Source organism: Rhea americana, unplaced genomic scaffold (genome assembly GCF_003343005.1).
Source record: "Rhea americana isolate MKP2758 unplaced genomic scaffold, rheAme1 scaffold_8, whole genome shotgun sequence".
Taxonomy (NCBI): domain Eukaryota; kingdom Metazoa; phylum Chordata; class Aves; order Rheiformes; family Rheidae; genus Rhea; species Rhea americana.
The window spans coordinates 333272-360483 of NW_028186978.1; the positions used below are offsets into that span (position 1 = coordinate 333272).

General features: G+C 40.8%; 1 protein-coding gene across 6 annotated transcripts in view; it reads left to right on the forward strand.

Annotated features, from left to right (window-relative positions):
* DLC1 (DLC1 Rho GTPase activating protein) overlaps window positions 1–27212 on the forward strand; it is a 234443-nt gene that overhangs the window by 192560 nt on the left and 14671 nt on the right. For 5 of the 6 annotated variants that reach the window (XM_085322780.1, XM_085322779.1, XM_085322782.1 and 2 more), the window contains 3 exons: window positions 16278–16349; window positions 19111–19192; window positions 25282–25345. In XM_085322780.1, coding sequence (XP_085178906.1) covers window positions 16278–16349; window positions 19111–19192; window positions 25282–25345 — 218 coding nt within the window. Of the gene's footprint in view, window positions 1–3766; window positions 3857–16277; window positions 16350–19110; window positions 19193–25281; window positions 25346–27212 lie in introns of those variants that run through there. The other variant, XM_085322784.1, reaches the window with a different exon arrangement.

Genomic DNA, 27212 nt, shown 5'->3' on the forward strand with positions numbered 1-27212 from the left:
AAACTATATGTTGGCTGGATCAAATATAAGTAAGAGCCCCTCATATAGAATTTTTATTACGCAACAACCATGAGTTTCGTTATTATAAGCAGCTATTTCTAGAGGAAGATTACCAGAGCAGTGACTCCATCAGCTACAAGAAGTAAAGCAGTATCTATGTTTATGCAACATAATATGTTTACTATATATTTTGTTAAAAAATGYTTTGGAAACATGCTTGCTTTCATTTTGCAATTCTTTAGTATGTGAAAGAATAGCTTTCTGAAAGCAAGGGTGCTCTTAATAAAGCTTATCTCTGAGAAGTGATAGTGCAAACACTCCTTGTCAAGAGGCCTGAACAATTAAACTCCTTTAAATAATTACTTTTCAGTAAAGTCAAGTGCTAGAAAATACAAACTTAATTGTTTCACTGACAGTAGTTGGAACATGGAGGTCCTTTGGACTGTGGAAATACTATACATGAAGACYCCAGGCGACAGTGAATCCAAGTCTAGAGCCACAGACCTGGTAACTCAAGCTGAAATTGCTCTATAATCTATCATGCTGTTTCTAGGAGGATATTAATACAAGCGTTTAGAATTGCAGTCATGTGTCTGACAATCCTGTGCTTGTATCAGCAGGGCAGTTGACTAATTACAAATTGGGACTTTTGTGTACTGCACTATTAGAAGCAAAGGATGACAAGGGGGGTACAGTTAACTATTAAGGCATTTGGGCCTCGGAGGGAAAACAGAGGACAATCAAGTCCTTATTATTAGATGCCATCCTGCGAATCACTCCCTTATGCACTTTCAACAGAAGGGGAATTCACCTTTTAAAGTGAATAATTGTGCCTGTGGGGCAATCCTTTACAATTACTTTACCATCCAGCTAGAGCTCATTGATTGCATTAAGGATAACAGTCCTCCTCCGAAACAATCCTCTTAGGCAGACTACTTATAAAATTGTGTGCCTCTGCTGGGCGGCTGCCTGCTAGTTGAATCACCAATGAATTAAAGAAATAAAAATATTAAAGGCCAAAGCTTTACTGATTTCACAACACTCTTTAAAGTGAGTGATTAGGGTGGTTGCAGCCTGCTAAACACCCATGCCTCAGGTGGAATGCTCCCCTGAGCACGTTTTACAGCTCATGCAAGACTGGTGCCTTGCTTTTCAGTGCTGAAAATACATCTGCTTAAGCAGCCCTATAGAATTCCAAGTTAAAATGCAAGCCAAAGAGACTGGATGTCTTCAAGAATTGATAACAAACTAGAATCAAAGCCTTTCTCTTTCAGATTACCAGCAAGAATCTAATCCAGGTCAGTGATTATCCTCTGGCATCTATTTAGTGATGATCCTGGCAGACAGCGTACTCCATCACAAAAGTCACTGGTTCTGACACTGCTGAGAGTATCCACAAAGCCAAAATGAGCATGGAGATTTCTTGTTTACTGAGGGAGACTATTGGCTTTGCAAGGAGGAGAGAAGTGCTGAACTAGACTACAAAAATAGCATTTTATAATCATCATCATTCCTTTGCTATTTTACAAAGTGGTAGAGGTGAGAATGATAAACCTTGGCTTCAATACTGAGAGCTCCCCATCTTCTGTGTCTGTACCACATTTGTGCTGTTTGCACATATCTCTTCACTCCTTTGCAGAATTCGCAGACAAAACTCTCCACTCTGAATTCTTGTTTTGCCTCTTATCACACAACMTTCTCACTTTCTGTTTTACTTCACTGCTGCCCAACTCCCCTTCTCATTCTCAATTTTTTTTCAGTGCTCTTTCATGTTACCTAGTCCTTTACCGCCCCCCCCCCTTTTTTTTTCTGCAGGGTAGAAGTCCATTCTCTCCTGCAAAAGCTTCGTGTGGGCCCTATACAAACGCTTCCTACACAGAGGTGCAGGCTTGGTCCAGGAAGCAGTCTAGGCTTGTCAGTGTCGTGTCACAACTTATATTAATAACTCTGCTTTTCACAGAGGGTATTAACCTGATAGTTGGTTTCTGGTGGCCTTCTGGTTCTAGCATTACTGTTGTGATGGGAACATCTCAGCACCAGCATGCTTTCCCACAAGTTCTGGACAATTTTATTTATGTATTTATTTATGAGGATCCATGTTGGAGAAACAGCTTAGTTTCTCTCTTTTCTAGAGTTCAGGCTCTAAAAGTCACACACAATTTGCACCAACCTTTTCCATCTTTTGTCATGATTATTCTGTCACTTCCTAGTCTACCAAGTGCTTAAAAGTGTGGACAATGAAGACAGAAAACCAATTAGACTGGGATTACCTTGTCTGTTCAACAGCTGGAATTTAGCATATGTCTGTCTTCCCTGTGTTAGCATTAAGAATTCACATTTTATGGGTTTGTCCTACCTTGTAAACATACAACTTGCTGCCTTGGAAGAAGCATTCAAAAAGGCAGGTAAATCTGCCTATGCCAAAAAGAGCTAGAATTAGTTTAGATATGAAGAGATAATTGATTAAGCRGGAAATGTATATAAAGTCAAGCTTGAAGATATAGTACAGTTTCATCCTCTTCTGGACTATTAAAGTAAATTAATGACCTGGAGCTGTGTAAGAGTTTCCAGAAACAACACTGTAATAGCCAACTTGCAACACTTTGCAGCCTATAGAAGGGGGAGATGTTTATTCTTCAACAAATTGCCTGCTCAGGCACCACACAATATATACTCTATATCTGACAGATCATAGTGCAGAAACAACAACTGAAACTTAAAATAACAAAAGTGAGTATAAAATATGATGTTGGCTTAGAAGAAAACGACCCAATCATAATCCATGATGGTATCCAGACATTTTCAAAATTTCACAGTACTCTTTTCCATGCTGATAGCTTGGCAATTGCTCAAAAGTAGCTGTGCACGTTTTGTGCCATTTTAAAGCCCTGAATATGAGGGTCTACCAAGAAATAAGCGCTTGAACAATTATCGGAAAATACACAGGGGAGAAAATGGCTTAGGGGGTGACTCCCAGGCACAGAGCTATGGGGCAAGGCTTTGCTYGGCTGTCCGAGAGCTGTGGACGTGGCAACGCTGGGGTCCCGCAGGGGGAAGAACGGTTGCCAGTTTTGCTCCGGTTGCGAGCGGAGCCCTTGGTGGTGCRCTGATGCTTTCGATGTTGCTCTTCTTTTTGATGTTGCTCTTCGGCACGCTGGCTGGGGAGGGACGTGTTCGTGCCCCCCAGCCATCCTGCCAGGCAGGCAGCAGGCTGAAGGCTCCTCGCCCCACGCGCCATCCCCACAGCAGCCCCCAGGGCACGTCTGTGCGGTCCCCACGGCATCCCCATGGCAGGGCCCACGCCAGGGCGCAGCGCGAGCTCCCGGCTGGGCTGCACGGGCCCGGCTGTAGCCAGCGGGCAGCTGTGCAGTCCCAGCCCCTGCCAACAGCAGARGAAGGAGCTGTGTCACCTTCTCGAACAGCACTCCTACGTACGTCTCCTGGAAAAAGCACTGCTTTTTAAAAAGCTTTCTATAAAGATCACATTCACCTAAAAGTCACTTTTATTAAAAGGTCACCACAGGAGCTGATTGCCATTRAACACCACACGTGAATAAAGGGGACACAAGCCGCCAGCCTGATTCTGACCGAGTTACCTTCTCTCTGCGAAAGTCGCTCGCACAAGAGCTGCCCCGGGGCCCCCGGGTGCCTGGCGGCTTCTGTCCCCAGGCCGGGGCGGGCGCTGGCGCCTCCGCAGGTGGCAGCGGGCGGCTGAGCGCGGGCGTCGCCCGCCCTCCTCGGCGGGGCGTGCGCCTCGGCACGGCTCGGCTGCGGGGCCGGGCGGCAGCGCGGCTCCTGCGCTCCGCGCAGGCAGCTCGGCAGCCCCCGCGGCCGGCGGAGAACATGATCCTCACACGTAAGCTGCTGCGCGCCCGGGGGCGCAGGCTCCGCGGGTGCCCGGCGCTGAGCGGAGGGGCTTGGAGGGGGGCTGTGGTTACTCCAGCGGCGCGGTGCGGAGCGCGGAGCGGAGCGCGGTGCGGTGCGGAGCGCGGCGCGGAGCGCGGGCGGGCGGGGGCCCGGAGCATCCCCGAGCTGCGGCTGGGAGCGCGCTGCGCGCTTCCTCGGGTGCCTGCGCGGCGGGAGACGCGGGGTGTCTTCGGCAGCCGCGGCGACGAGCCCGGCGCCAGCGCCCCGTGGGGCGGCTTCGCCTCCCCCGGCGCCCGCCTCCCTCTGCAAACAGCCACCGATGGCTTATTTCCACCCAAACTGTGAAGCTGTTGAGCGGCGGGTGTTGCCGGCGGGCTGATGAGCCCTGCTTCTAGTCAAGGGTACTGTTAGTGCGACGATCTTTTTTTTTTTTTTTTTTGGAAAACTTTAGGTATTTAGGGCATTCCTACGTTTAAACTATGTATGCAACTAGGTCAGAAGGTTCCACCTGATGCGTCATACTTCTTAAAACATGTGAATGAAGGGACGGCGGCGTGTAATTTTATCTTAGCCATCAATTGGGGGGGGTAATTTATTTATTTATTTAATTAATTTAAGTAACTTATTTGAATTGCCCCTGTCCGCATGAAGAAATTCCCAGCACCGAAGCGGTGACAGTTCTCTGGGTCGGGTTATGGTTTAATGCTGTTTGCAGTGAACTTCAGGGAAGGTAATAGGAGAGCTGCTGACTATAAATCTATCCGCAGGTCGGTGTCTGAGCGATCAGCATCTGTCTGCCAGCCGGGCTGTTGCTGGTGGGCGGCACGAGGAGCTGGTATTAGGCACCTCTGATAGTTCCACTGGTGCCATCTGCTCTTTCAGGTAGCCTTAATGGTATCCTGTACGTAGCTTGATCTGCATCTCCGGTAGAAGCAAAAAGAAAGGGGAGCGGGGGGTGGAGAGGAGAGAAGAGAGGAAAAAAGGGGGGGGAGGGGGGAAGAGAGAGAGAGGCGGAGGTGGCCAGGAAATGGGATTGATGTCTCTTTAACAAATGGGGTCAGATTACGGTTTCAGTTTGTCTGTAAGATCCTGATTAAGGGTTATGGATATAGTCTGTGCAAAAGAAGATGTAGATAACTGTTTTGGCAGGACTGCTTTTATCTACAGGTTCGTAGGAATCAAAGCATTTGGAGATCAGCTGCCTTTTGTAGACTGAAGGACTTTCTGATCTCTGTCATCTTTTAAAAGAAATTGGTTTGTTAATCGATTTTTTTAATCAATGGGAAATACAAATTATTTTTAAACTATATAGAACTATCACTAAATTTCTTTTTTTTTCTAAAGAAGTAATTAAAAGCAAGAAGGTATCTTTTTATGTTTTTATTTTGTTTTTAAATCTCAGCTGTATAGCTTGAATCTAGGATTTTTAATTCTCAAGGCAGGGTCTTCCCAGCCAGTAGTGTAGTTGCCTTTGCTGGACCAGAAACAAAGCAAGATTGATGCTGGTTGTGGAAACTCCAAAGTTCCCTATGTGCTTTGCCTCTGGAGGGTGAGAGGAAGGTTGTCCTTACATACTAATCCAGAATGTGTATGTTTGTATCAGGATTCCCAAAAGAAGGAGATGAGAGGTGATTTGGTTTTTTACTTCTCTGGTTCTTCTAATTCATTACATTCCAGGCAATGGTTTGTTTGAGGCCTGCGAGTTTGAGTTCTGCAAATATTTAGAGATGCAGGTTGCATGATAAGGTGGGGTTTGGGGTGTTTTTTTTTTTGGGGGGGGGGGACTTTTTTTCTTTTTCTGGTCAGAATACCACAGTATGTTATGTTTGAATTTCTTCAGACTAAGCTTCCAATTTTCTTCTGACTTCTGGCTTCAATGTAAACAGCACTGCACCCATGGCCAGTTAAAAGGAGATGGAGGAAGAGAACTCATGTGCTTAACAGGATGGTCCTGTACTGTAAACAAGCACTTTTCATGCCTAGCTATCCTTCCTAGCAACAGGAAGAAGGAAATGAGGCTATGCAAAAGGACCCTGACACGTTTCAGACAATGCCAGACCCACCCTAGCATTCATACAGTATAGCCAGAAGACTTGGGGGAATAAAAATAACTTCAGATGTTTCCCCTTCCTTCCTGTGCATATTATAGAAATGAAGTGATCTACAGTTCACAAAAACTTACCAGTTTGATCTCTGCTAAGGAGAGAAATGAAGTCTTGTATAACTCTTATGTATCTGTATCGGGTATCTGCTTTGCAGGCTGATTACTGCAGCCTTTAAGCACTCATCCTTTGTTTTAAATGTATGGCAGTGGTCAAGTATGTAAGCTTCAGGTGTGACAGAATCTGCAAAGTGTGACTGCCTGTGCAGGGCAACTGGACACTACGTCCTCCTAGCTATAAAGTGACCGTTGATGCCTAGAAAATCTGGTGATTTCAACAACTACAGGTGTATTCTTACCGGTCCCCATACTGTAAGTAATTTTAACTGGTACAGGATGTCCAGCTTGTCTTGCTTTTTGACTCCTGAGCCTGAGAACAGGGAGAAATATGAAGGTTGTTGCTGTCTTCACTGTGGAGACAGTGAATTAGTGGAGTTAGTTAGGAGGAGGGCAGGAAAATGAATATAACCTTTAACTTGTTCTTTCTTCCATCAATGAATGCTTCTGTTTTTTAAAAAAAAACCTTTGTGTCCAAATTGTTACCTTTGGTTTTTTTTAGCTCTGTTTTTTCCTTCTTTTTCTCCTGTTCTAAGGAACCACACTCTGTGTTACCTCAGTGATGAGCAGATCTTATGAAAGAGGCACAGGACCAGACTTTTGACTGGAGCATTCTTGTTCTGCTCACTGGAAACTTATTCTGCCATACTTGCTGATACGGAGTAACACCTTATTCTGCACAGCATCCCCTTGAAATCAGTAGGTCTGTTAGTACAGTATACTATTGAAATAACTAGCATTAGTGAAATGCTGTAATTCTGTCTCAGCTTCATTATCTGAAAGTTGCAGGTAATACTACACACTTTTCTGAAGCACTTCAGTGTCTTTAGAAGAGCAGTGCTAAGCACTGTTATTTGTTAGGAGGAATAGTCTTTCAAATACTGTCAGGTATTTGTTTCTCCTGAGAATGACTGTGCTAGATGAGACAGGATTAGAAAAAAATATTAACCAGTCTCTCTTTCAATAAAGGCAAAATACAATGGCTCACTTATTGCTGATGGGGGAAATCTTTTTTCTATAAGTGCAAAGTGGTGCAGAATTCCTTAGATTCATTTTTAGGCATATTTAAATATTAGGCATATTTAAGTATATCTAAAACTCTCCATTAAAATGGTCTTCATTGTACTTCCTGAGATGTATAAAAGAGATTGCTCCAACTTTTGTGGACACAGTTTGTCCTCTCTGAACTTATTCCTGCCATTTACTGAAGACCCGTATTTAAAAAAAGAAAAAATACATACCTCCTACGTTCTTGCATTTTGGGGAGGTCCATCCTGTGTCCTTGTGGATCCATAGATTTGGATGCTTTACTGACCACCTCTCTGTCAGTATGTGTTGCTCATACTAAGCTTTCCTGTGCATGCTAAGGCACAAGAAGCTTCTCCCCATAAAGCTTCGTAACATATTTAACTTCCCATCTTCAGGCTTTCCACAGTCTCCCTGCTTTCTTAAACAGCTCTCATCAGAAGAAATTTGAAGAAATACACATAGGGAGGTCATGAAATAAATACTAGCCAAGGGACAGAATGCAGGTAATAAGTGCTTTGCATTGCAAGATTCATTTAAAAACTGAAGCTGTATGTGTGACTTTCATCCTGAATGTCACATTATGTTCCTTACTTCAGTTGAACTTCTCTTGCCATCTCACAGCAAGAGAGCTGCCGTTAAAAATATCCTATCGGTTTAGGGAAATAGGCTTTCAGCTGGGGATTGGGAAACCATAAGCTCTGCTGATCTGTTCCACTGATTGCAATTATGTTTCTGACCTCTGGTGGCTGGTGTTGTACCCCCTGCACAGGGCACAGTTTGGGGACTGGGTCACGAACGAGCTGTGCTCAGACTGCAAACAAGCAGGTAGTCCTCCTGCCATGCAATGCTTACACGTGCTGGTGGTTTTGAGGTCAAGGCTGAACAAGCTAGAAGAAGTAGCTGTCTGTATAAAATTATTTTGGATGAACCTCTGTGTGAACCAGATCAGCTCTTATGCCATTAACTATGATTTCCTAGATCTGAATAAGCAGCCCAGACCTTGGATGTTTTGAGAGGAAGTACTTGTCATGCTGGACCTACTTGCTTTTCCCTACGCCATGCAAGTTTACCAGCTTGCAGATAGGGTACAGTTGGTGGTGGCTAATGCTGGGTTTGGGAGCAGCAATGGTTAATGTTTGCCCTTTGGTAAATGTTCAAAGGTCATTCTAACCAAGTAATTTCTGAGAGAAGAGAAGGTTAAAGTCATCTTCTGTTTCCAAATCTTTGGAGGAGGATTCGTTTCTCACTCTGGAATCTGTCAACATGACCTCCTTCAGAGGATTTGACTAACTGCTTTCTCTGCCCCAAATAATCCTCCTCTGAGACCACCCTGTGTTAATCAGGCCAGATAAATAACCCACATGTCCAATTATTTCTTAGAGTTTTTTCTTTCTTTCTTTCTTTCTTTTTCTTTAAGTCACTTGTCATCTTGTTCCTCTTCATCTCTGAACCTTCTTAAAAATTAATGAGGCAAGACCATCCTGAATGTATAAAAAGAATTTTTCTTTAGCGGGAAAACTGCCGTGTGAAGCTCTATTTCTTTTGTTTAAACAAAATCAGGTTTTAATTTAGATTACATTAATTTGCTTTCTTATTCTCTGTGCTGAAAATGCAAAAATGATTTAGGAATAAATAATGATCTTGGTTTACAGTGTACAATCCCAGCTTACCCGGTGACTTGTGATGTTTCTTTGGTGTCCCCAAATCTTCAATACTTGAACTGAAAGTTAAGCTCAAAACAGATTCACACTTACAGACTTCATGTTCAGCCTTCATACGCAGAAATATTTCATGGGGATCAGTACTCTTCTGAATACCAGCAGAGATATTTTCCATCTCTTCTCAAGTATCAGAGGGTTAACTAGATTAAAAAAAGTTCGTGCTGTTAGGAAACTGCGAAGTAATGCAGCTAGCTTTGGACAACACCAGGTGGTAGCATCCTTAATAGCATCTAGATAGGTAAATAGTAATTGCGATCCCTTTAGAGTGAACAGGGAAAGTTCTTGACAGAGACACAGAGAGTAACTTTTATTCTTGTATGCCTGCCTTAAATCCAGAAGTGGCGCTGATTTYCATGCTTTTCTGAGCATAACAGTTGCTCTGGTTCCTCCCAGTTGCTCCAGTTCCTCCTGGCAGAGGTGAGGACCTTTTCCCAGCCCTGGCCGGGCACACGTGGCAGCAGCCAGCAGCTCTGCGCTCTCCTCTGCTCTCCTGCCGTCACCCTTCCCGGGCCATGCGCCTCCTTTCATGCGGAGGAATCCCTGTGCTTGGGATGTTGGACCGTTAAGAGAGAAAGCAAATTTCTGATTTTAAACAATTTTTTATACAAAAATAATGAGAACTATGGAACTAGTCACTTTTCCTCCTGAAGAGGAGACCCGTGGATCTGTTTCCTGAAGAGCTTCATTCCTTGCAAGTTTGTGGAGGCTCCCATTGACTTCAGCAAACGTTGGCTCAGTCCCTAAACTTTTAATACATTTTGCTCAAATGCTGTTTCTCTTGTTAGGTTTTGAGCTGAAAAGCTTTTGGAGCAATTTTGATATGCTGAGTACTATGAAAAGGACATTCAAGTTAATTAGATTTTGATTCACAGAAGCAGTATTGTGTTTCCTGTGCTAGCCAGGAGGATTGATATGCAATAAAAGCTATTATATAACCTGGTACAGTTGGTGGGGAGGGAAATTTGATACAGCCAACACAGAGATATTTTGGAAACCAATTGTATACTTGTTTGTGCTTTTTAATTTAGCTTTCATCAATAAAGGAATAAATAAACTTAAAGCTTCAAGCAAATGTAGTGGCTTACTTCCACTGATGGAAGTAAGCAATTTGCTTTTTCCAAAGGCTCTACTGAAAAATGGGGTTCAGGCTTCCTGATTTTTTTTTTTCAGAGAAAATATCCATATATCATTTTAAACATCTGTTTCCTTATTTTTTTCTTCATCTGTTCCCACACAAATTCCAAACATTCTCAGTTTCTTCTCCCAGTGTCCTGTGGTTTATACATAACATTAGCAACATAGTTACTGTTTTGCTACAAGGCTCCCTAACTTGAAAAATCCCTTCCCATGTTTAACCCAAAGCCAGCAGTAACACAAGGAGAGTGTTTCTTTAGTCATCGTCACATAGTTAGGAGATATTTCAGTAACATTCCCCACCATTACCTCTTTCTAGGGTTTTATGACTAGAAAGCAGCGTATATATTTGGTGCCATTCATGGTTTCTTTCAATAACTTTTTTTTTCTGGGAAACTTTCTGGTAAGAAATATTTTTAAAGCTGTGCATGCTTCCATATTTGCTTGAATTGACTATTGAGGTATGCAAAGTTAAGTGGAGATCGGAGCTCACAGCATTTGACTGCGGAAGGTAGACTGAAAACGGTGAAATACAGGAGTATGTCAGAAAAGGCCACTGTTACAAAATTTAAATTGCACTTTAAAGGTCACAGGAAAAAACATCTTATGGAAAGATGCTTAACTTTCATTTCAAAACCTTGCAAGTACTTCATCAGTGCAAAATCCATGCCTGATATCTCTCCTTGTCTCACTCGTACTTCCAGAAATGAATCCTTAGTTGGATTAATGCAATAAAGTCAGCTTAATAATATTTTAGAATGGTGTTATGAAAGTAGATTATTCTATTAGAATAAGAAGAGATTCTGAATGCATTAGGAGCTTGACAAGAGCGTTTAAAGACATTTTCAGACTTAACCTGGCTTGTGTTGGTTGAATGTTTATTGACAGATTGACCAAATTTCAGTGTTCGTTTTAAGGTCATTGTCTTTATAAAATGCTGTTTTTCATTACTTACGTTTTTGCTCTCTCTAGCACTTGCTGAGTACGGGTTTCTTGAAAGGTGTGCAGCACTACTTAGCTCTGAGTTACCATTTTCAGTGTATGGTAGCTCTTTTGTGCGCAGCTGCCACATAGTACATTTTGCTCCAGATTTGTCTCAGATTTCCCATCTGTGTCCATGTATATAAAGACTGAGTGGAAGGAATAGTTTGATCAGAATTAGYGTTGGGACCACAATTCACGTGCCAGGGATGTAATTCAAGCACATGGAAGAACAACGGCTGGTGCTCAGGCAGAGGAATCCTGTCCCACGAAGCTCTCGGAGCTCTGAGGCACAGCTAGCGTTAAAAAATATAATCCAGAATGACMTCAAGCTCCTTAGCAGCTCAGGACAGTGTTTTGGAATTGACCATAGACTTTTGCAAAGCACCAAAAATTTCAGAGGGGCATTATGTGTAGGGGCAAGTAACTTCTGATACAGATGGAGCACGAGGACAAGCTTCTGAGYGTACAAGCCCTTTTTCTGAGCATAGAAGCCCCTTTTCAGCTGTTAAACACAAGCATTGATCCTGGATGGGGACGAATCTTTTTTGTACTCCATTAGTACATTAGAAAACAAGCAGGTGATTAATGAAAGTGTATGTGTGTAAGGAGCAAGTGGATTCATCCTTAGCATTCTGTATATCAGAAAGATTCTGTATATTGCATAGGAGGGAGTCTTTCCTGCAATSTAATCTAGAAATTTGTTTTTGTGTTCATTTTTTATTTTTACRATTTTTTTCACTTTCTGAAAAAGGCAGACAGTGAATGTCAATTAAAATGAAAATCTAGTCAAAAAAGAAAACAAAGAAAAAAGCGAACTCAGTTGTTAGGGCATTGGAATGGGACCTTCAGCAGTGAAGCCCATTTTTGTTGAAATCTGATTTTTTTTTTAACAGCAYTGATTTGAACAGTCTCATTGCAGATTTTTAAAATCTGCTGCCTTAACACAGCCAAAAGGTGAGATGAGTAGAACYGATGCATGAAGGTGTTAATATGGACATAGACATGTCTGAATTGAGTYGAGAGGAAACCATCTCCTAGAAGAACTGTTCATATTATGCTTAGTGCTTAGGTGAAAATGAAACCAATGCCTCACTGCATGAAGATGCATCTGGTTTGTGCCTTGTTCTGAGGACTCTGAAAGYGCCTGTACTTTAGTTTTACGTTACTTTATTATTTCATGGAAGCAAAAAGCAAAAGAATGAAACAAAACCAAATAAAAACTTTTAAATACATCTTCTTATTTCTGCTGCAAACAGAAGCTGACTGCTATAGATTTTTGTTTTGTTTTGTTTTTCCCTGAAAGGACATTAATGCAACATCAAAATGTGCAGGTTTTTGTTTTATAGTAAGGTACCATCCAACCAAAGACGGTAGGTATCTTGAATTTTCTCATCTGTGGTTGCAGGATTGACCAAAGTGTGAATTGAGGTATTTTTGCTATGAAGTTTTAAAACAGTAAGCTTCCAGTTTCAGGAACCGAGATTAGCTGAAGTTAAGGAAAAAGAAGGTAGCTAGGAGTTCCCATTTTCACTAACTAACCTGGAGAATATGTGGGTCATCCTAACCCCCCAGGAAGTGGGTAAATAAGGACTAATGGTTCCCAACCTTACACAAAAGGAACTCCTACCCTTCATTTAAACATGTAGGCCTGCTTTGTGAAACGGGCTAGCAAATAAAGCTGTTTCCAATAAAAATTTCCTGTTTCCTCTTTAACACACTTGCCTGCTGTTTGCTTATACAACACCAAAGAATAAAGACTTCATTGTACTCCTTTTTTGGTTTTGCTTTGTTTTACTTTCTAAGAGAATTTCTTGTGTATCAGGGCATTTGAAAATAATAGTGTAATTTCTTTCTTGCCAGAAGTTCTTTCATATAAGAATCTGCGGCTGGAGGATGGRAAGCAGCACAGGACTTACATCTGTAAAGCTGCACATACATTTTTGCCWGGAATATGTAGTGAAGTTTATTGTAAAAAATTTAACTGACACTAGCATTTGAGTCTATTGTCCTGACTARCTTTGAAAAGGAATTGGCAGGAGCAAAGAGGAGGGAGTGAGACCAACCCCTTGGCAGCAGCAAGTTGCATCAGCTTAGCTGCGGGATCTTTGGATGAAACGTGCATATGCTGGGGAAACAAGACTTGCAAATCATGGCAGATGTACTAGGGCTTCAGAAGGCTTCCATAAAGCAGGTTGGAAAGTAGCTTAGAAGTCCTTTGCCAGTGACCTTCTCCACCCACTGATAGCCCTGACCAAATCCATGCAATGCTCAGAAACAAGTTCATAGCGTGGGTGGTAACCTGTAAGCTAGATCCATGGAGACTGAATGTACAGTTCCAGGTGTCCTGTCCCCTCTAAAACTTTGTCAATACAGTAGCGGAGAAATAAGATTTTGGAAGCCTTGTCCTTCCTATTACTTTTATCTCTCGTTATCCCAGATGCCATTGATTCAGATGGTGGGGACATGCACATACTGCCAATGTCCACCTGCATATGAAACCAAAGATGCTGGGAAACTGAGAGTTGGAGGGCTGATGCTTCTGAACTGGAAGAAAAACTGATATTTGGGAAGTGTGGGAATGAGCTTTCTCTCCCAGGGTGGCTTAAATGATTTGCCTAGTTTTAACTGATTTAGTTTTTTCTMAAAGGCAGATTCCAATTAACTTGTGAGAGTGAACTTTTTACTTGTCCCAAGCTTTCAGCTGTTTAAGTCTAAATCTCGTATTTCATGAAGCTTGTCCCGTGTGCTGGGGTTACTGTGCAGTCTGTTAAGCACAGACTGCTGCCAAGGCTCTATGAGCTACAGAGCTTCGCAGTCTCCCACACTGCTGCCACGTCCCCTTCTCACAGACGCTTGGTGTGGAAGGAGGTGACGCAGAGCTGCTGCTTCGGGACAACTTCCCAGACCCCCTGAGCGCTTGCACCAGGAGCCAGAGACCACAGCTCTGGGTTTCCCAAAGCGTTAGAGGTGGAAATTGAGGAACAGTGTTGTCTGTAAGCGAGTTAATACTGTTTGGTGCTGTCTTATAGCCAACCCTGGGCATCGCAGAACGTAACTGAGTAGCAAGTGCATTGGTGTTTTAGTATGCTTTGCAACTCTTGTAGCCAGCAAGGAATAGCTTAGATGTTTCCTGTCTAAAGATCTAGCTGGTTTCTTGTGGGATTCTCAAAGGTATTGTGAAAGGCAAATATGTTTCAGAAATCCCAAAGGCTATCTGGGTGCCCATAAAATAAGACCCTCACATAACTTTCACATGTATTTTCAGAAAAGATACCCAAAGTTTCTATTGAGAACCTTTAAAAAAAAAGTCCAGTAAATGTATATTTATAATTTTATAGCTCTGGAAACATTTTACAGGTCATACACCTGGGGTGCTCAGTAAGGGACCTGTGGACAAATATTTAAAGCCACTTAAGAGCCATGTGGTAGGTAGGAATCTGACACTTCTTTCAATTGCACTATGAGCATCTAGCTGCATATTTCAGTAAATACGTACTGGTTATTGGGAATCATTTCCTCAGTTTGCAATCAGGTAGAACTCTTGTTCAATCCAGTGACCTCCACAGGACATAACCTGTAAAATACAGTAAAATTTTATCATAAGCACCCTTAAAAATTAATTGCAGGATTTTTTTTAGTATAATGTTTTCATTTCATAGTAATATTCTGTTATTTGTTCTTGATRTTAGTAGTACAACTTTATGTTTAATTGTATTTTATGTTTCTCTTTTACCTTCTTCATTATCATTTCTATATACTACCAAAATCTACCAAATTTAAAATTCAATTTTAAGCATAACTTTACAATTCCTTGCAACTGGAATTGAAGAATGCTTTTTCTTAATGAGTAGCTAAGCAAATATGCCTGTACGTGCTTGCTCTCATGTGGTCCCATAACCTAGAGCTGAAGCAAACACAAGTTGCACAAATGCCTGCTTGTCTTGACTGCAGCGAGAGTGGGTTTCGAGCTGTTTATTTATCTGGAATGTTGTGCTTCGGCTCACCTTAACCCCTTGATTTGGATATGTATCTTAGCAAAGCAATCTGGCAAAGCACAAATGTTCTAACCCTGTTGTAGCTAATTGGAAAATTAGGGGAGAACCACTGTCATTTTGGAGACCTTGAAAGATGTTTGCTGTTTAATCTGATTTTAATTGTGTACCTTTACCTTGCTGGGAATATTTCATAACATATGCCAAAATCCTGAGATATTTTACTTATGTTCAATTGACTCTTTACTTCCCTATATGTAATAGCTTGTATTCTGAGCAGTTGTTAAACTCATTGCGTATAGTTTCTGCAGCAAGCAGCAATAGTATCCTGTCTGAGTAGGTGGCAAAATTGTCTACTCAGTTGTACATAATTAAGCTTTTCTTTTCTGGTCCATCAAGAAGAGTGAATATAATCACAGCCAGATGAACTTAAGAGTTTCTGAATGCTCACTGTCTGTTTGATCTAAGTAGGGTGCTAAATTATTCGCAGTTGTACTTTCTTGAATGAGGAAAATTGTCCCAGTCAGTTTCCTGAAYGTTTAGAGAATACTCTAAATATCTTTTACATTTTTCTAGTTTGCAACCTAATGAGATAATTTTTTTTTTTGCTTGTGTTAGGTAACAATTTATGTGTAGTTTATTCACAAGCTAATATAAACCATGTTCAGAATGTTACCTTTCTTTTAGTGTCATGTAGATATATGTGAATTATTACATTTTGTGGCACATTCTTTTGGGCAGTGTGAGAGAAGGTTAGCTGAATTTCCTGTAATACACCAAGTAACCCATAAATGCCTTGAAGACCTCCAGTGTAACTCAGTTCTCCCTGGGTACTAAATATATGCTTGAGTGAGCTGCAATACAGTGTGTCAGTTGTTCTTAGGCTTGGGTCTATTGGTTCTGTCTACAAGAAGTTAAAACACACAGTTTTATAAGCTCTACTAGGAATTTCTGACAAGATAAAATAGATGTCCCAAGAGGATTGCATGATACACCAAACAAATGCTGCTCATGCTGGTTGTAGCATTGGTTTCTCTAGTGTTAACAAAACCTGTACAGAATGATCCATAAGCCCTGCAGTCTTCACCTGTGTCTGTTTCTTTAGCTATTAAAATGATGAGCATTTGCTAAATCATCGGTGGCATTTCAGAATCTAGATAACATTTGCTAGAGAGAAGAAAAGCAAGCTGGGAACAGCAAACCTATGTTTCATCTGGAAGTAGCTGAATATTTCTCTGCTCATTTGTTAACAAGACCAAAAGAAGTGGTAGGAAGGAAGCTCTTGCTTTGCTGYTCACTAACCCGTGGTGCCTTGTTTCTGTTCTCTTCCAGAAATCGAGGCCAAGGAAGCTTGTGACTGGCTGCGGGCCGCAGGATTCCCGCAGTATGCTCAGCTTTACGAAGGTAGGCACCTGAGGTTTCAAGCTGATCATTCAGTGGCATCGATACCAAACAAGAACACGTAACTATGAAGCACTCTTACATTTGTTCCAGGTTTCTGGTTTAGTGTGAATCTTCCAAGTATTTTTATAACGCAAATCATGTGTTAGCAACATTGTACTTTCCCTGTAGTTAAAAAAACAAATGAACTGTATTTTCATGCATGTAACTATCCATAGCTASGAGCCTAGTCTACAGCAGTGAAGAAACTGTAGCCAGTTTATCCTGCTGAAGCCAGCCAGCTCTCCTAGTGGAGAAGAGATAGGAAATTCTGCATATGTGTGGGTACATCTGTACTCCTCGTCATAGCCAAGTCCTATATGTTTTTTCAGAACAGTTTGGCTTGAAGTTAGACACGGGCTGACTATGAAGGGAAGAAAAAATATACAAGCCGCTGTTGCAGTGCAGGCTAATTTGCAATAATACCTTGAAGAAACTGCTGACTCCTTGTCCTTTTTGTGGAATGCATTCAGTTTTGTGTAGCTACTTTTACAAAGMTTTTCCTCAAGCAAAACAGTACTGTCTTCATTGTTTCTCTAACATACCAAGAACTTACAGTTTTGTCTTGCGATACTTAAACTCTGATGTACAGAAACATATAGAAGTTTGTTTTAAAGATTGACATCTTAAAGGTCTTTTTCTAATGTGTATTACCATTTCAGTTCCCCCCCCCCACTTAATATTATTTGTGTTATAATGAAACTATTAAGCACCCTCTTATCTGCCTCTTCATTTTTATAAAACAAAAGAATGAGCATAGAAAGWCCATTATTTGCAGTGAATAACTGCTGGAGATTACAGCCCATTGGCTGMGCTGACTTTCTTGAAAGATGATCGAGTTGAGCTTTGATTTGCAGCTGCATTGGCAATGTGAGATGATAATAGCACTTTCAAAACAGCACTTGRTGAAACTTTTTGTTCTCCTGTTTAGAAATTAAATTTCATTTTGCTATGTCTCTTTTTCTCCTTTTTGATACCGCAAAAGTGCCAAGGACAGATTTTCCTGGGATGCAGAGTCAGGACTGTACTTCCAGTCTTTGTTAAAACTGAGGGCAAGACTGATGGCTTAATATGTAGGTTTGTGGGTTTCACGCTTTGCTAAGGTATAAGTCGCTTAAGAAATCACTCGATTCAGGAAGTATGTCCTGCCTGTGGTTACTGTTGTTCTATCTACAGACTCTAAACTTGTATGAAGTTCTAATTTAGGGCCATGTCCTGCCAAACATCAAAAGGACTGCAGAGGTGACAGCAAGATCTAGCCTTACACACTGAAAAGATAGCTGTCCTTATATAAAAACAATATCCCACTGTCCTTTTCAAGCCGCTCTGGCAACAACAACAATGCAAATTTAGCATAACAAATAGGATTTGTACAGATTATCAACTTCTAGTCACCTCTCTCACTGAAGTCCTCCCATATGTTTTCTTGAGGGCACTTTAAGGTATTACCATTCTCAGAGGAAAAGCTTCTCAATATCAGCACTGGTAGAAAATGCCAGCAGACTGTGCTCACGTTCTCAGCTTGCAGTTTGGGCTTACAGCAGTGAAAGGGTGACCTAGCRATTGATGAGGTATAATTCAAGAGCTCTGAAAAGTCACCTATATGCAGTGGTCGCAGGTAATACTCATTTAAAATGGAGATTTCCATGAGCTTTTGTCAGTTGCCCTTCTGTGATAAAACCACAGTTTTATATAGAAAAGCCAGGATTTCTTGTAGTTCACAGTGTATGCTGTTATTTGTTTATTCCTCATGCAAAATTAGGAAAAAAATCTTCTGACATATCTATTGTCATATTGACATATCCAAAAAACATAATGTTATCCACCTTTCCCTAAATTAATATCAGTCCTTTTCATCATTGTAGCTGACTCTTCCCTAGTCTCTGGAGATAACAATCTTTCACAGTCAATCCCTTGAACTGGGAAACAGGTCTGAGTACAACTGCAGCCGTACAGTCAGTTTGTTCTCCTGTTGCTGTGTGCATTGAACACCCAGTGGCTTTGGTGGGAGCTTTGGCTGTGCAAGGAATGCAGGATCAGGACCTGTATGACAGTGAGGAATCTGTGGAGGACAGTAAATAATATATATCTGGTTGCTGCTTCAGGGCTATAGTAAATTTTCAGCACTCTGCCAACATTGTTTCCTCCTCCTCACTCTGCCCATTGTTTATCTAAATAATCTTCTAGGGARAGGAGGCAGTATGGGCCTCTGAGCAGCTTGGCTTTCTTTCATTTCAGTCCATATCTCCTTARTGTTGTAGCAGTGTCAAACATCTAAATAGCTTGATTAACAGCCAAGGAGTTTTTGTTTTTCATTCCTTTCCAGAGATTTTGGCTTCACTGACCTTTTTCCTTTAATGTGCGATATTAGTACTTTGATGAAGATTGTATATTTATTTTAAATAAAGCTAGTCTGCATCAGTTTCAGCTTCTGATGTGACATAGGGGGATCCCACTTGCCTTGCTCCCTGTCGCGTTGTTTCATCTTTGCTCTTTTTCTTCCCCATTATGGACACAAACTTGCCATTATCAAAGCTGCATGACAAAAGTTTTATATGAAAAGTAAGCATTTCTCTGGCATTTGTGATGTTATGATGTGTTTATCTTAGAAGTGCCAGTCACTTGCATCTTACTGAGCTAAATTAGAGGCAGCTGGTTGTTTTGAAATAATTCAACACTGGGAATAAGAGTCTTTTTGATTTCTCATCTGTCTCTGTTCCTGCAGATCTCCTGTTTCCCATTGATATCACTTTAGTCAAGCGAGAGCATGACTTTCTGGACAGAGATGCCACTGAGGCCTTATGCAGGTATGTTAAAAAAAAAGAGAGAAAAGCTGTGCTGCATTTTGAAACAAAGCTCTTCCTGTTTAGCAGGAAGCATAGGAACATGTCTTAGTAGGAAGCAGAACCTATGAAAGCGTAACCTCAGCAAAATTATATATTAACTAATCATTCACTTGAGTCTTTTTTTATTAGCATCTATGTGTAAGCATTTATATATTAGACTAAATAACCTTTGGAGGTCTTATTTAAAACCAAGCTGGGAAAAAAATGGCAAGAGTCTTTGTGACAAGTATTGCATAGTCCTTTTTTTTTTTAATTAATATTCTTTGTTTTCATTACTGATTCCCAAGTTAGTAAGCCACATGGAAGCAGAGCTCTGCTGGCTACAAGCRCCTGTAAGTACAACTGTAGCATCAGCCCCACGCAGGAATTATTTTTGGGGAGCARTATTAGCAAAGCCATGCTGCTACACTCTGCTACTCTCCCTTGCTATGCTGGAGCCCAGCTACGTAAACAGTCATGTTGACTTCTGCTTCACCATGTGAGCATTGCAATCACCAAAGTGAATATGGACATGTTTGTAAGGGACAAGGCAAGCGAAGCTGAGAGTTTTTCCGCTGCTGCAAAGGCTGACCTGCCCTCAACTACACACTTCCATTACTTACCTTGGTTGTTTATGGGCTCCTTCCACAAATCGGTTTGACTCTATTACCCAGCAAAAAAGTCTGGATAGTTCCTTGCAGGGTTAGTATATTGAATCAGCTCAGGGAGAGGTCACAGGAGCTTCAGAACTGGTGCAAAGAGCTGGACCGCAGAGCTGGTGCCAGGGCAGGCAGAGGGTCGGATAGAAAAAGAGGGAGCAAGACTTGCCTGTGCGTGCCAGTGTGTTGCTACAGAACTGCGGCCTCAGCATTGCCAGTTTTATTGTAAAAGCTGTAACGATGGCACAGTCTGACACTGGTCCATGCACCAGTTACCTCCTCTAGCRCGAGTCCGCAGTCTCAAACTATGTAAGTACCTTAATTTTTCTTACCTTCTSTTGCCTAGATGTGAACACAGTTTTCTGCCTCTGTCCGTCATTATGGTGGATTTCCAAATTACCTGCAAAATTAATGCTGTTGGATACTGCATGTATAATGTCTGCAACTCTAAATGTCAGGAATTCTGAAGAATTACAAATTCCTTTTAAGAACAGCTTTAAATATTCTCATGCCATCATTGCCATACTTGGAAGGAAAAGAGAGGAACTGGAATTTAAAGTTCTTCAGAAATATTTACAAGATTTTAAAGCTAAGAAAATAGATTCATTGCCCAGTCTTTGGGAGAGRAAAAATCTCATAAATGTTAAGTTCAAGATGTGGTGCAAGGCATCCATATCTTRCTGTTGATACTAAATGTGATGCATCGATCTGATTATTTGTGTGCTCTGAAACTTGTGAAGTCACTGAGCAGAAAGTGTGGTGGTGTGAAAAAGTGCTGATTCCCAGAAGAATGGTCTTCCCTTGCCAGGAAAACAAAATACAGTCAAGCGAGCGTATTCTGGATCTAGTGCTCTCCTGCGGCAATACTTTTCAATCTGAGGTTTTTATTTATATGGGGGAAAAGGTAGCAGATTGTTTCTTACTGATGAAAGTAAGARTATGAGCTGAATATCTCTTTGAGGATTTGCTGCTAATAGGAACCGTGAAAGCAGCTACCACTTTTTCTGAAGTCAGAGTGCAGTGAAAGGATATGTCTCTTAAAAATGGAATYTTATTTTGTAAGTCTCCTGGTCAAAGTAACTATCCCAAGAAAGTGTAGTTATATAGATACTCTGTGAAACTCRGAAGTCTAATGCAAAGTAACAAGTCCTCTGTGCTTGGCTTCCTGTGCCCTGTGCTGGGAATGTACTTTTCTGTTTAACAACCACGGTGCAATTAGCAATTCTAATTATCTTGTTCTAATTACTGCATGTCCTGAAGAAGGAAAAAGTAATTTTGAAACAGACCATAGAAATCACATTTTTTAAAAAAACTTTAAAGCATTTTGAATTGTCTTTTATATCCGAATCTATGTAAATTATTGTTTAATAATCTTATTAATGTGAGCAGGAAAACTAGTAAAACTTTCAATATTGCTTATTAATAAACATTTTGCAGAATTCCTGGAAAAGGTATCAGTAGCCATCCTATTCAGAATTTCCTTGAAAAATTTTAACTGCAATGTGGTCTGAGACTTGGATTACAGAAACACTACCTGGTACTTGGTAACAGTAGAAGATAAATGGTTAAGAAATGTCATTGTGTGCTCTTGTCAGGAAATATAGGGTTAAAAATGTAAGAGTGATGCTTCTACTGTAGTTTGCTAGGATGCTTCACATGGTAATTGTGTAAAGCACCTTGAGACTTCAATGATGGGGAATTTATCTTCAGAGGGCTACTGGCTGCATAATGCTCTGATGAAACTGAGTACTGAAACATGCTTATCCCGAAGGTTGCTTCTAAGTACAAATTACATAGCAAGCCATAATGGAAATCCTATTTCATCTCCTTATATGTTACTAGAAAACCACCACACTGTCTGAGCAAGAGGTTTCTTAAAACCTTTACATGAGATTTCTTAAATCCTTTACATTGAGGATTTCTCATCTAAAATTCATCGTAACAGGTTTGTATGAGCACTGCCTGCTCATATAATTTAGTTTGTAGAGGGCTGGCTTCCTTTGCAGGTTAGAACAGGCAGCTGGACCCCAGGAGCACAATTTTCTCCTGTTAATGAGAGCAGAACTAATTAACAATGCTTATAGCTGATGTAAACTTAACTGATGCTTAGATTAACTAAGAATTTTTATTACAGGGCCATATTTATACATTTGCTGAAATTGTCTGTTCAAGCTGATATTTTTGACAGTGAGTGTCTTGTTCGGGCTACTTTTCTTGAAAGACGTTTAGCTAAGCTAGTTTGTCCATTTCAGAGAAAATACAGACTAGAAAAAATGCATCATTTGGTCGTGTCTTAGGGAGCTCCCGTGCCTCATGTTTTGGGTACAGTAGWGTGGAATTTCATTCAGGGATGAATTTTGTGTCAGATAACCACCTCTTGCCATTCCCATGAAATATTGACCAAGATTTCTGTCTTCAAATACAGTATTTCCTACACCTTCTGTAGAAGATGACTGGAAGTTCACAAGTGTGCTCTGTGCACACTAAAAATACAAGTTTTCCTATAATTTCAGCTTAGGACTGATATAGGTCAATCAAGACTTAGGTCTTAGACTGAAGACTTAGACTGGGACTGAAAGCTAGATACAGTTGCATCTGTCATAGTCTGGAAGAAGAGTTTTGCAGAGCCAGGATGAAGGAGGATGACAGCCTGGATAAGAGTTCTGCATGCGTGGAGGACCAGAAGTGATGTCTTCAAGAAGTAACGCAGAGACACTCTACAGAGCTAGGATACAGTTTGGATCTGAAGACCTACAGAGAGAAGTCTGACTCAAAGATGATTATCTAAATGATGAGCAAGATAATTTTTTTGCCCACGGTCATCTAGAAGAAAATGGCCAGTATAGGAGTTGTTACAGAAATTGAGACTGAGATAGCAAGGCAGTCTAAGYGGATATAGCTGCTGACTGCAGCAGTCCTGCCCCGTCCCTCGTGGATTCCATGTGAAGATGTCGCAGAGACAGGTTGGGGCAGAGTGAGATAGAACTAAAGAATGAGACACAGCTGACAATTGTCAGTAGAGACATAATAAGTTGAATTTATACTTGGGAATGAAATTACAAAGAGATAAGGTCCTGAGCTAGAAGAGAGAACTGTGGTTCATTCACAAGCATCAGTTTGATGAGAAGATCTGTAGAAATCTGCGTGTGCTTAGAAGTATTGCAATGCATGTGCAATACGGTTAAAGTTGTGTAGGTATCTCTCATCCTAGCAAAGACAGAACTTCTTGTGCTTAGCTTTGCAAACTCAGTAATGTATTTTGAAGGCACTTTTGCCTAGTATATGTTATATGTAGTATATGTTTTCAATGTAATATAGCTCAAAGAACTAACACGCTGATGAACTAGAGTCCTCAAGTTAGAGCAGGATGAGTGATACATGTATATATATAATGAAATTTACAGACCTAAAGTAATCACTGCCAAGCATTTAGATTTTAAAAAGGAAGCTAGTTTTGTAATGAAATCATATCAGATGTGTGACAGAACCTGTATGTGCCCGGCTGTTACTGTGTTTAGTCTTGCTCATTGGGGGTTACCTTGTCTTGCCTCCTTATTCATTTCTGTGAGGTGTGCACTGGGGATTTTTCCTGCAGTTTTTCTTTAAGGATCTCTGTGGAAACAGACTTTGCTTTTCCCTTCTTCACCTATTTCTGGGTTTTAATTTGAATAGGAGAAAAATCTGTGAGTTTAATCTTTGTGAAATCAAAGACTGTCTTTATTAGCAATGAGGCAGGCTAGTTAAAGGCAACAGGCTGGAGCTAGATAAAATTTGATACAAGGAATCAGTGGTAGCTTTTCTGCATGTAAGTCAAGGGTTCCAACACTATAAAATACATAAATTATTATACAGTATGGAACTGAAACCGAGTTAGTATGGCATGGTGTTGAGGCTCAGGAGTTTGAAAAGAGAATGTTTTTAAAACAGAGAAAAGGAAGCAACTTTCTGCCGGTTTGTGGTCTCTTATAACTAAAATAAAAATCAGTTTTGTTGTGTAGTGCGTACATGGGACAGTTGATCTTCACCCACACAGTAAACAGCTTCTGAAATGCTGTGGACTTGTGCATATATCCACCAACTGCAGTCGGAAAGATTGTGTCTACTGGATTTTTAAGATGAAGCAAACATAAAAATTGGCAGATCTGGATAACTTGCCTAACTTGCCACTGGCCTACTATATGACCCACAGCAATTCTTCTTGTTTTTCTTCTGCTCTGTTGTGGCTGGGTCTAATTATAGATCAAACCATCTTTAAAAAAAAAAAATCACAACTGCAGCAAGAGCACCAGTAGGAGCTTTTCCATTTTCTTTGATGGCCTCAGGATCAAGCCCTGTGTAAATACCATCTGCAACCAATCCTGCGCATAAAAGGAGAGAGGAAAAGGAGGAAGCTAGTAATGCTTCCTGTGCACACATTTTCTAGCTTCAAGTTACAAGTTTCATGACTCTGAAGAGACTCATCTGAGGCAACAGAACAAGTCAGCATTTTTTTTTTTTTTTTAGTTTTTCAAAACTGCTAGTACAGGCTCCTCTTTATATTATGCTTGAAGGAATTATGTGAAAACTATACAACTGCACTCAGAATGAAGCAGCTTTGCCCCTGTTGAGTTGGGGCTGCAGTGGGACCCCTGGATGAAGAGAGCAGCTCTGCTACTCTGCCTCCCACCTTCACACATGACCATTCATGCAGCTCAGGGAACGGATCTGGCAGGAATTCAACCCACCAAAATACTGAACGATTAGTTTTCAGCTCAGTTAGTTCCCTCATGCAGCCTGCAGTACAGCCTCACAAATGCAAGCGTTGGCACAAGGAAGGCACAAAGAGCGGGGGCAGAAGAAAGGGCAAGGCAGGTTCTTCTGACCTGTCGCTTTTTGCAGTTATCAAACTGAACCGTAGCGTCCCCAGAGCAGCTTTCGCACGACAGCTGTAGTTGCACAGCGTCAGCTTTTCTCCCTTCTGCATCAGTCTCTGCCCTTTGCCTTGCCTTAGCACTCACATTGATCTAACCGCTCTTTACCCATGTGTTTTTTGGGGGGCTGAACCGTATCCTTGAAACAGTTTTTGGATTGTTCCAAGGTTAGATATAAAGTGATGTTTGATATTTAAACGTAATTTTTACAGTTAGCTGATTATAAGGCACTTCACAACTTTCAGTCTGCGTTTCTGTTCGCTTCTCTTTCTTTGATTCAGGGAATAGTGAGAAATGGTCCTCAATCCCTCCTTCTGCAACCAGAATACAGCCAAATGTAACGGGTTAATGATTAAGTATAAAGGGCTCTAATTGAAGCTCTGCTTGTTCCTGTTTGTATGCAAAGGCGTTTGGGCATAGCCTTCACAAAAGCGTTTGAACTGGAATAGCCTGTGTCAGAAAAATGGATTATTCTCTTAATATGGTTTTCTTTGCTTTGCAGACGCTTAAATACTTTAAACAAATGTGCAGTGATGAAGCTAGAAATTAGTCCCCACAGGAAGAGGGTAAGTACTTTTAACATTTTCTGTTACTGAACTGTACATTAACRAAGCTGAAAAAAACTAGCAAATAGTTTATCTGTGGTCTGGGACAATACCTGTATAAAACCTGCCAATGACACATAGTAAAAACTCTGCTTACGTTTCATTTTGTGTTCTGACTGAGTGAAAACTGCAGGGCTTGGCCATGTATAAAAGTCAGTTGTTCAGCTAACTCTTTCATGGGATGCTGGCTTTAAATCTGAAATGCCTGTCAAAATCTGAAAACTGCCTGTTAGTGAGCTCGTGTGTGTTGTGCCACRTTACCTCCTCTCTGACAGGACCGTGAAGTCTGGATGGGGGGATTCTGGCCAGCCACAATGAGCTGAATGTTAGAACGTTGTCTTGGTGTAATGTTCACTGTTCTGGCTCTTTGCCATAACATTAGAACTGTATTCTGCTTTTCTAACATATACAGAATCAGTGGGACAGTTCTTGGTCTGCAAAGGAAAGAGACAAAACTCGTTTTAGACAAAAGTCCCAAAGAATTGGGCATATTGTTTCCTTGTTTTTTTTTTTTTTTTTTTTTTTAATTATAGCTCAAAATTAAGGCAAAATTTTACAGAATACATCAGCTACTTCTTAAAACAAGTTTGCATATTTCCAGGAAATTCAGCAGGAATTGAAAAGCTTCTTGGTTCTTCATGATTACTGTGAAGCGTAGTGATTAATAATAAAGCACTCAGTGTAATTTCAGTAAGGTAATACTGATAGAAAGCTGAGTTGCTCGTTTTTCCCAGTAAGGTACCATTCAATAGCTGTCTTGAAACTATGTGTGGGTCCTAGGAGGGATCAGTAGTTGATACCGTCCCCTGGGATATGACAATTGCAGATAAAGATGACTAAGCGAAGGCAAAACAATGCTGCCCTGCCCTTAACAAGAATGCATACAAGTGCTCTGAGGTTGTTTACCAGGAATTAATCCCCCCTTTCCTATCTGTTTGTGGTATGTTGGAAACAGCATCCAAGCTCCAGAAGATAACAGTCTGAGGCAGCGTGTATAGGAGCCCTGTCACATAGGGATAGACCACTGGATTGCCATTTATGACCACCAGAAGATTCCTCCTTGTTTCTGAACCTTGTTAACATCAGAATGATGGTATTGCTTTTAGAYCAGCCCAAACTGACTTTCAAGTCCAGCCCTCAGATCTTCCAGGGTCTGGATCTTAGTTTTTGTTTCAATCCTTTCTGATTTTCATTCATCACCTATGTTCTGGCAGATGGACTTGAATCTTATGTTGACTTCATTAAAGCCAGTATTTAGCTAGTGAAGCTTTTTAACACTGGGAAAAAATTGTGATGACTCAAATATACACTTCCTTATGTTTTCATTGACCTCTTTGCAAATTAAGATCATTTTACTCTTTTTCCTTCTGAAAACTTTAAATAAGCAAGCCAGTCCTCTTAAGTTCTCTGAGTCTTAGACAGAAATACTATTTTGTACTAGCAAGGAAACAAAGAAAATGACACTGGCTCTGTGTCCCAGGAGTAATTGGTCTTAAAAATAAATATGGAGGTTCACTTATTTTACTTAGCTTATGAAATGTACTATAAAAATAGGAAAAGATAAGGAGCTAGACTATACATAAATAAAATACTTGAAATAAGAATAATTTATTTGTTTTTCAGAGTGTAAAAGTTTGTGTTCCTGGCACACAAACAGTTACAGTTTGGAGCATGCACGTGTGTTTGTTTTTCAATTAAAGCAATCTAAACAAATGAAGTGAAACTTTGGCACTCATGGAGCTGTGTGGCAGATAGTGTTTCCTACTTTGAACACCAGAGGTTATTTTATGTTTTCCTGGTGTCATACTAAGATCTTTCTCATTGGCTT